General features: G+C 37.1%; 1 protein-coding gene, 1 long non-coding RNA gene and 4 other non-coding genes across 6 annotated transcripts; 5 read left to right on the top strand and 1 right to left on the bottom strand.

The window, feature by feature from the left end:
• Window positions 1-140: 140 nt before the first annotated feature.
• LOC111610017 lies at window positions 141-2,168 on the top strand. Its single transcript, XR_002753457.1, has 7 exons — window positions 141-230; window positions 516-578; window positions 770-814; window positions 1,017-1,097; window positions 1,395-1,432; window positions 1,627-1,668; window positions 1,876-2,168. It is a non-coding gene; the product is annotated as an uncharacterized LOC111610017 (long non-coding RNA).
• On the top strand, window positions 622-696 carry LOC111610166. Its single transcript, XR_002753536.1, has one exon. It is a non-coding gene; the product is annotated as a small nucleolar RNA SNORD49 (small nucleolar RNA).
• Window positions 864-937, top strand: LOC111610172. Its single transcript, XR_002753541.1, has one exon. It is a non-coding gene; the product is annotated as a small nucleolar RNA SNORD65 (small nucleolar RNA).
• Window positions 1,252-1,328, top strand: LOC111610167. The gene has a single exon (XR_002753537.1). It is a non-coding gene; the product is annotated as a small nucleolar RNA SNORD49 (small nucleolar RNA).
• On the top strand, window positions 1,474-1,548 carry LOC111610171. Its single transcript, XR_002753540.1, has one exon. It is a non-coding gene; the product is annotated as a small nucleolar RNA SNORD65 (small nucleolar RNA).
• A 495-nt stretch (window positions 2,169-2,663) lies between the features above and the next one.
• Window positions 2,664-6,469, bottom strand: nsrp1 (nuclear speckle splicing regulatory protein 1). Its single transcript, XM_005813078.3, has 7 exons — window positions 6,405-6,469; window positions 5,403-5,493; window positions 5,250-5,306; window positions 5,014-5,142; window positions 4,674-4,881; window positions 4,121-4,223; window positions 2,664-4,036 (listed from the first exon to the last, which is right to left on the bottom strand). The coding sequence occupies exons 1-7, from the start codon at window positions 6,422-6,424 to the stop codon at window positions 3,223-3,225; spliced, it is 1,422 nt and encodes a 473-aa protein (XP_005813135.1). The 5' UTR covers window positions 6,425-6,469; the 3' UTR covers window positions 2,664-3,222.
• Between the last annotated feature and the right edge of the window lie 1,828 nt (window positions 6,470-8,297).

The following is an 8,297-nucleotide window of genomic DNA, read 5'->3' as shown; positions in this document are numbered from 1 at the left end:
AGATAAAGTTTGTGTCTGAAATTGAGGTTGTCTGCTTACTTTGTTCCATAAAATATGCTCTTTTTAAAATAAAGAAAATAATCTCTTTTGGGTTTTCAGGTTTCGGTTGACGTCATCTTACCGCGACTGTCGAGGTTTATAAGGCACACCGACCTCCTGGTCTTTCCTTTCTGCTTCTGCTCTCTCTTTGATGAACAGTGTCAGACGAGAGAAGTCTTTACTATTACAAGGTAGAATATTTTTCTAAATAAAATTCAAGACGCTTTAAAACCGCTGCGTGTCGCTTTAGTAGCAGGGTTACTGGATAAACGTCGCGTCTTTTGTTAGCGGCTGTAAAATGTAGCTTAATGGCCTCGGAGAGCCACGTGGTGGACGACGTTAGCACCAGATTTACTGCAATGACTTAAGATTAAATTCTTGAATTGCCCAAGTTTCCTACTTTAAATGAATGTTAATTCTCAGTTTGATTGCATCTTTTATGCTGCAAGTTATTAAAAGCTTCCTCTTCCTTTTAGGGACCATGACTCTCACTAACTCAACAGCCCCGTCATGTCTGGACCCAACTTCCTTCCTGAAAGGTAAATTAATACAAAATGCTTTCAGTTGTTTTAGTTCAACTTTGTCAGTGATGAAAACTGTGAATAGGAAGTGCCGTCTGATGCGACAACTGACGATGTTTGTGTCACTGTTCTGAGAATCAAAGCCCAGATGGGTTTAGATTGTGCTGTTAACTATATCCGTTCAATAAATTCACATTTTCCTTTACCAGATTTTTTACTTCCTGGAAGCTGAAGAGGACAGATTTGGGATGAAGGTACGTACTTCGTATTTAGCTTTAATTGATGTAAATCTTGTTGCTTTTGTTATGATGAAACTTGAACTAATACAGCTGGAATTACCGGCAGATTGTTCAGTGTTGATCACTTAGTTTCTGAGCGTTAAGCAGTAACTTATTTTATGCAGATTGACTGATTGATCTCAGCTAATCTAACCTTTCGTTTCCATATTTTCTTTAGAGGTGCTAACATGGTGGCGAGTTGACTGAAATCTGGTTTCCCTCCAAAAAACATGGAGCCTGTCTCTTTAAGTGGATCTTGGTAAGTTTTAGGACGTTTACAGCTTTTATTCATCAGATTAAATTTCCCTTTCTGTCATCAGATGGGTTAAAACATGCTGCATCTTAGTTTAATAGAATTAAATGGAGTAGAAATTGGCCTTGTTGGTCGGAGCCCTGCTACTGAGCATCATTTGATCGGTGATGAAAACCTGGAATAGGAAGTGCCGTCTGATGCGACAACTGACGATGTTTCTGATCCAGCTTTCTGAGTCATTTAAAATTTATCAGAATTTTCTGAGGAATATTTCTCCTCTAACTCTTGTTTTCTGTCCTGCAGATGATGCTGCCTCCTGAACACATGGATCAGAATGGAAGGTAGTCATTGTGTGTAAAATGTGTTTTACTTTGCTCTATTGTTGTGATGAAAGCTAAACTGAGAAATGCTGGAATTACCGGCAGATTGTACAGTGGTGACCCTTGGTTTTCTGAACATCTTGAGTCGCAGCGTCAAATCTTCCTTTGAGTTTTTAGGGAGACTTAACTTTTTTCTTCTTCTCTCCCTATGTAAGGATCGGACATGGAGGCTATCACACTTTGTCCACGTCTCTGTGGTAAGAGATGTATATTTAATTCAATCACATGAAAGTGTCATGGTGAGATTACCAGTGAGAAATAGGAAAATGTCTTTGTACAGAAGGTTTCTCCTTCCAGGAATATTGAGTTTTTGTATTAAAGAGGGTTAAAACAACTTCCTGTTTTGATGCATCTGCTGTGGGATTCCTGCCTGTCTGAAATCTAACTGATCTCCTTTTTCTCAGGTGATGGAGCAAGTGAAGTTTGGAGAAAAATACCTGACTACTCCTTTTGACGTCAGCAAAACCTGATTCTACAGTCTGTCATCTGGATTCTTGCTAATGCTAATTGACAGTATTGCTAATCCTCCTAGCTGTGTTGTATGGTGAACTGTCAGGAATATCTTGAATGCTAATATTTTTAGGTAATGAAATATGTGCTTCTTGATGTAGGTTGCTCTTGTGTAAGTCTGGATAAAATGCTGCATAATGAATAAATATAGAGCATGTTGCATATTAAAGATTCAACTGACTTGTCATTGTGGTCTGTTCATAAATCCATACCTTTTTAAAAAGTGTTGAAACTGAAGCTGTGATTAAATTACCACCATAACTGACACACATACTTTGGATATAAAACATTTTTCAAGCCTGCAAAAACAAAAACCTTAAGTAACTTTTAGAATAGTTCTAGTGCAAATATCACAGTACACTTGAAATAAGACTAACTTAAAAGCAACTTCGGCAACATATAGTCTTGTTTTAAGTAAATTTAATATTGGTTGGTGGAGAAACTTGAAACATGGAAAAAATCTGCCAATGGATCAAATACTTCCATCAATACTAAGGAATTCATTTAAAACAAGCCTTTATATATTAAAAAAAAGATACGTTACTGCAGTTTTTTCTTATTTCAGATGTGCTAAAATTACTTTAAGATTGTTTTTCTGCAGTGCAATAATTGCACAGAACTCCACTGAGTTTCAGTTTCACTTTTGTCATGTGAATCTCAAAACACAATAATTTAGGCAGCAGAAGGACCAGAAATTTTATTAATTTATTAACCACAGAAGAGATAAAAAACTGAAACTTTTTCCAAAGTATCCATCCAGTTGCTTCAGCACCCTGGTAAAATATCTTAAACTTCTCTCATAGCTAATGGTGACCATTCTTATCAAGGAGAATAAAACAAAACTTTGTCATAAAAAGCACTACACGTCTACTGGATTTCACCCAGTGTGTACTGTTGGCTTGTTTTTTTTACTGACCTGAGTTTATTTCAACCTGCATTTGGCCCGTAAACTCTTCTGCAACAATGTGTTTTCATGTGAAGGGGGGTTTTCTTCCTTTTCACAGGGATATTTACTCATTTCTACAGTATTTTGGGGAGTTAAATAAAATGTGTTTGTGCTGAAATCTGCAGACTAGATGGTTCAAAAACACAATGAGTGATAAGAGTGTTTACTGAAGCTTCTTTTTAAATGTTTTTTTTTTGTGTGTGTGAAAACTCCACTACAACCTTATTCTAATCTTATGAACTCAGATGAAAGTCAAGTGAAACGCAGAGATGATGTTCTTGAGTTATGCATGGTGTCAGTCCTCCTCCTTCTCGATGTAGGTCTTATTTGCAGAGCGGGCCATCTGTCGGGCCATGTAGCGATCTCGTGCTGAAGTCACAGTCTGTTCGGTGCTGCGCTTTGCAAACTTGTTTGCCTTTTCCTCTGCCTCCTCACCTTCTTTTTCCCGTTTGTCATCTTTTTGCTTTGAGCCCTGTCTGACTGATTCCACATCATCAGTATCTTCCTCATTCGCTCCTGCCTTTTCCCTCTCTGGCTCTTTCTTCCTTTCCTTCTCTTCCTCCTGATCTTTGTCCCTCCGTTTGTCTTCTTCTGAATTCCTCCTTTTATCCTTTTCGCCATTTTTCTCCCGCTCCCTCTCTCTCGGACTTCTCTCCCTCTTCCCGTGCCTTTCTTTAGGACTTCTTTCCCTCTTTACATGTCTTTCTTCCCTCTCTGAATCCCTTCTGCCTCTGCTTCTGTCATCGTCTCTACCTCTGTCTCTGTCCCTATCCTTCCGTCTGTCCCGGTCACTTCTTCTGTCTCCATGTCTGTCGTCCCTTTCCCTCCCATGGTGTCTGTCTCTGTCTCTCCCTCTGTCTCTGTGGCTCTTCTTATGCCTGTCTCTGTCCCTCTCTGTTCCCTTCTCCTCTCCACTCCCGGATGAAGGCGACCTCTGCCTGTACTGACGATTTGAGTGAGCTGAGGCTCCACCTGGTTTATTAAATCCAGTCTTTGGCTTTTGGTCCTCCTCAGAGTCGCTGCCTGAACTGGGGATGTTCTCCTGGGCTGGAGGGGATGGAGCATGCGAGGTCCTCTCAGTTTCTTTTGAGGATTCTGAAGGTTGATTTCTGTGGATTGAAAAATACATTAAGAGAGATTAAGATTACCAGAAGCTTTAAAAATAATAGCGTTTTAATTTAACTTAAGCTAACTTGTTAGCTGAGCGATCTGGGATCTCCTCCTCTCCAACAGTCTGATTCAGCAGGTGCCGATAGAAGCCGCTCAGATCTTTCTGCTTCCTCACATCCAGAGCAGCTAAATGGAAAAAAAACCCAAAACAAATATGTATAAATTATATAATCTCTTACATAAATATGAAATACTGCTGTCCAAACCCTTTACAAATTCAACACTCGGGTGTTGTGTGTCATGCTAATCTTATAATCCAGGGAAACAGGAGGTGACAAAGCATCAATATCGGCCTTTCTAGATATTAAGATGACATTTAGAAAGCATTAGAGTATAAATGAATTAATTTTATTTACGTGGGGCACCAATAAAAAATATTTTATTAAAAAGAAAAAAAAAAACAGAATAAATGTTTGGGCATTTAAATAACTTTATCTTTTTCACCTTTGGTGCTATTAAGTATAGGGGCTGCTGTACCTAGCCTGAACTACACTAAGAAACTTTGTTTCATTTAAACTCAAAACAATGTGACATAATAAGTGCAGTGTGAATGCAGATGGAGTGCATTAGTCCAACCTTCTATCTCTGCCTGTCTTCTCTCTCTCTCCTCTTCCTCCTTCTGCTCCTCCAGCTTCTTCTTGTAGGCCGAGGTTACGTAGGCCTCTTTATCAGCAAACTTCTCCCCCTCCGCCTCCCTCTCCTTCTGAATCTTCCGCTCATCTCTCCGCTCTTGTTCTTTCTTTCGCTCCTCCACCGCTTTCATTAATTGGTGGATATATTTAGGCTGTAACAAGACAAAAAAGATTTGCTCTTAAGGCTTGTGTTTACTTTTTTATTCAGCCACACTGAAATGAGAGAACCGTTATAATCAGAGCAGCTACATGCATCGGACAGCGTTTAGCATAAGAGAATTTACCCTTTTGTCAGCTCCTGTCAGGACTTTCTTGCTGCTCTCGAGTTTTTGCTTTTGCATGTCATCGTAGACCGCGTCGTAGTCGTAAACGGTGCTGTCCTGCTCCAGGGCCTTCTGCATCTCTAAACGAGTCTTTGAAAAAAAAGAGGGAAGAAAGAAAAATGGACAGACTCCAGAAAAATAGCAAATCGCAGAGAAATGACACTTAACAAAACCAACAAATATTTTATTTCTCCCACCTGTTTCATCATCTTCTTCTTGATAGCCTCTTTCTGTAGAGTCTCTCCAACTGATGTCTGAAGAATGAAACGTGACATTTGGTGTTTGGTAGAAATTAATTAAGTTTTACAAAACATTGGCTACCGACACACTGAGCTCAAAAGTTTACTCACTTCGTCATCTGAGTCATCTCCAAAAACCGAGGGTTTTGGCACAATTGGGTTTTTTGAGCCTCCTTTCTTCTGGGGCAAGATAAGTCCATACCTGAAGGACAACAACAGCATTTATTAAACTCTGTCTGGTGGTATGTGTTTACACTAAGTGTTAATTATAAAACAACAACTGGTATTAAGAAAAGACGACGATCTTAGATGTTGTAAGCAGCATACTTATTGCAAACACTGCTTTCTTCATGAAGAACTCAAAGATTATAGTTAGGAGAAACAGCATCGTGGGCTGAGTAATAATCTACGTCTTTGTGACAATATTTTCAAGTTTTAAACAGAAGAACTTTGCAGTTCAGTCTTGCAGCTATGAGGCACTGTTCACTAAAAGCGTGAAGATATAATCCAAAAACAATGTGCATTTTTGTGTGTTAATATTAAGGAATTGGGATAAATTGGCACCAGGGGAATGAATATAAACGAACTACAAATGCACACAAACAGATGCACTAGAAGATATTTCCGTTCATTAGTTAAAACTATAAGTAATTTGCAAAACAACTAACGAAATGTTCAAGCACACACTGGCGAACATTATGCTAAACACAAACGTATCAAAGATTTGTGTTTTGCACACGATTTGTGGCAAAATTGCATCGCTTCAGAGTATAAATGGGATGCTAGTAGATGCCAAGATTGACTAACCCTCTCCGATAACATTCACGAGTTGGGTTAAAGTTAAAGGTTACCTTTTAACCAGTTTAAAAAGAAATACACTTTTATACAAACTGAAGTTAAAAAAGTCATAATAAACGAAAGCTACCTGTCGTTAGCATAACGTTAGCTGTTTTCAAACAGCAGCAATACAAATCTGCCATTTTTAATAATTCAGTGAGTCCTACATTAACATTATAAAGCTAATAATACCAGATATAACACCAAACTGTTTTATTCTAAACCAGAAAAACATTCACTCATAGCTTTAGCCTTGTTAGCTTGTTTGTAACTTACTGTTTTGTAGGGAGCGCCATCTTTGCCCTGCTGACTGCGATCGTGCGCAGCAGATTCGACACACAAATATCACAAAAGTTTTCACTGCACAAACTAATAAAAGCTATAAAGCATATATTTTAAAATATGAACACAACCTCTTCAAACACGAGGTGTATTTTTAGCAATATATTTCTCTAGCTAAAATAGATGAAAATAGATTTCGGAGTAGTTTGAAATTAGAAAATTCCAACAGAAATGCCCATTAGTCATTCATTTATGATTTTGTTGGGGTTTCTTTTGGCTTAATGTTTTAAAAAGATTTATACGTCATATAAATCTCAGTATTGTACAGCGTTTTAACAACTTAGTTCAGGTGTTACACCTGCTTCTGCCAATAGAGAGCGTTATTGCACCAAAGTAATAATATGTTAATTTAAACAATATAATGATATTTAGACACAATCATAACGGTACTTCTGTCTAAGTATGACAATTTCTTTACATTAAAAAGATTTGTTCGGTATGTGAGACTTCAGGTGTTTTCTGAGGCTTTTTGTTGCTTATTGTGTGGACACTCACTTCTCTAAGCCGATACATTTTACTTGAGTTCATATTCAATTAATTATCTAATGTGTTCAAATGATGCATGTTTGTCAGATTAAAAGTACATTTTGAAAATAACATTTGAGCTGGTATTTAGCAAATATTTCAATAAGGTCACATTTCGGTACTTTTTATATTGTACAGAATAACAAAATGTCAAGCTTTCATAGTTGTAAGTGGAAAATAATCGCAATTAACAGAAACTTAGGCTTGAAAACATCAACTTGTGCATAATTAATCTCAGTAATCTGTTTCACTTGCTGAATTGTGCTACCAAAATAGCAAACATTTCAATAACATTCTAATTTATTATGACTATAATGATTGGTAAGAAGAAAATAACTGCTGAAAAAATGCTATTTGTAGTTTGTAGTTTGCCACAATCAAATAAGGGACACAGCAACCAATTGGAAGAAGTTCGTCTTTCAGCAGAAAACTAAACATACAGCCAGAATGATTAGATCACAGTACGTCCATGTGTTTGAGGGGCCCAGTCAAAGTCCAAATCTGCATGGCGTGTACATTAAATGTGATGAATATGAGACTGTTTTCATGAATTAATTTAAAATTAATTAAATTTACCTTAAAGTACTATTACTTGATATTTTTTAGGACACAAATGTACTGCATAATTTATGTGCTTTTGACTATAAATTCCGTTTTTATTTTTTGTTGTGTGGTGCTGCCATTACTTGTTTGGACACAGTGGAGATTCAAACTATATCCAACAGAAATAAATGACTTAGCTGTTATTAATTCTTCAAGTAGTTCAATGTCTCATATCTATGCTTTTATTTTGAAGGTCTTTTAAAAGTTATTTTGAAGGAGGTTTGTTCCGTTTATTTTCTTCTTCTTGACTTTCGTCAGCTGATCTGTTTTCTGTTTACTGTTGAGGCCGGTGCCGCAGTCATTGATGATGTGAGTAGTGGTATTAGTCATGTGACATGACAGTTGTTTAGCAGCTGGTATATTTCTATATTTTGTTAACGTCTGTTTTATTCTTAATGTGGTTGATTTTTATTAAAACTATCTAGCATTTAACCGTTAGTTTTTGAGCTTTGACTAGTGAGAGCTAGATTGATTCCAAGTTTTGCATCATTTAAATTTAAACAGCCCTTATCTCAGAGGGAATTACCATAATGCTGGTGAGCTGTTATATTTAAATTTTTTGCAACAGTAATTTTTAACCTTTATTTATTATTTCTGTATTTCCAAAAACTGCTTCAATTTATTTGCACCACTGACATAATTCTTCAGTAAACCTATTTAAACACCTGATGACCAGCGTGCTTTCTGACCGAAGCCCTG

The sequence above is a fragment of the Xiphophorus maculatus genome, chromosome 11 (assembly GCF_002775205.1).
Source record: "Xiphophorus maculatus strain JP 163 A chromosome 11, X_maculatus-5.0-male, whole genome shotgun sequence".
Taxonomy (NCBI): Eukaryota; Metazoa; Chordata; class Actinopteri; order Cyprinodontiformes; family Poeciliidae; genus Xiphophorus; species Xiphophorus maculatus.
Note: the sequence above shows the minus strand (reverse complement) of the source record. Positions and strands in the feature narration are given on the sequence as shown.